Source organism: Plasmopara halstedii (assembly GCF_900000015.1).
Source record: "Plasmopara halstedii genome assembly, contig: Scaffold_278, whole genome shotgun sequence".
Lineage (NCBI taxonomy): Eukaryota > Oomycota > Peronosporomycetes > Peronosporales > Peronosporaceae > Plasmopara > Plasmopara halstedii.
In genome coordinates this window covers 1-1,101 of record NW_020187199.1, presented here as the reverse complement: position 1 = coordinate 1,101, position 1,101 = coordinate 1, and the positions used below count along the sequence as shown (strand labels likewise).

General features: G+C 41.6%; 1 protein-coding gene across 1 annotated transcript; it reads left to right on the top strand.

Moving 5' to 3' along the window:
- Positions 1-261: 261 nt before the first annotated feature.
- PHALS_04887 (uncharacterized protein) lies at positions 262-882 on the top strand (the record flags this gene model as incomplete). The annotated part of the gene is made up of 1 exon (XM_024722602.1): positions 262-882. One exon carries the CDS (start codon positions 262-264, stop codon positions 880-882), a length of 621 nt encoding a protein of 206 aa, XP_024573662.1.
- Between the last annotated feature and the right edge of the window lie 219 nt (positions 883-1,101).

The window sequence follows — 1,101 nt, the reverse complement described above, 5'->3', positions numbered from 1 at the left end:
AGATACTGATGATCCTTCGATCCCCAAGTCGAGCTGATTTGCGAACAGTCCTTCGAGATCTACCTATATCGGGATTGACAGATGAGACGCTATGGGATTTTAGTCAGAGACGACAAAAAATAAAGGCCAAATGTTGCTGATTAGTCAGGTTTCGCAGCAAGTACGATTTAATTGGTCGAAAATTTTATACGATGGTACGCTATTAAGCACTTCTAATTAAATTTATATCTCTGGCTCAAATATAACCCAAAGTGTTAAATCATGTTTCCATCATTTTCATCTTTGAGTGATCGCTCGCGGAAGCAACAAAAATTAATTGATAGATTATCCCTCGACAGTCAATTAGAAAAGACGAAAGAAAAAGCGTATGGTCAAGCTTTTATCAACCCTGACACTTTCAGTTTAGATCCTTTCAAACCACATACATCGGTCGGGACGCAAACCGAGAGCTCGACTTCAACCACCACATCAAGTTCCGATCCACGTGCAACTCCTCCGAGTCGTGAGAGTGATGAGTATGCTCTTATGGCAGCTGAAGACGTCCGATCTCAATTTCTTCGCTACGAGACAAAACTAGAGCAAATGTATGATCAAGCAGTTCTCGCTATCAATCAAACCATGATGGCATATGAACATCTTAGCAATCAACACATGTTGTCACAGCGGGAGAATGACATGCTTCGCAAAGACTTTAGAGATGGTCGTCAGTTGTATCGAAGACTTCAACGAGAGAAGGAACGTATTGAGAGTAGTAATGATGATTCGACTCGAAAGCTGAATGGATTGAAAGAAGATTATTGGAGAGTTTTACGCTACACTACAGCAAGCCTACAAAACACTAGCATGAGAGCAAGCAAGATCGTTCTGACTTGGAACAGCTGATTGCTGATCTGAGAGCGGTAGGTGCGGAAGAGACTGCTAAGGTTGTAGCTGCTCATAATCGGATCCGTGATCTCGAAATCGATACTAATAACTTGGTCCAATTGATTCAAAATATGCAAGCAAGTCATAACGAGCTCAATCAAAATCTCTACCGAGCAGAAGCAGCGTATAACCAGCTACTGGAAGATAATTTGCTAACGAAGTCGGAGAATGCAAGTT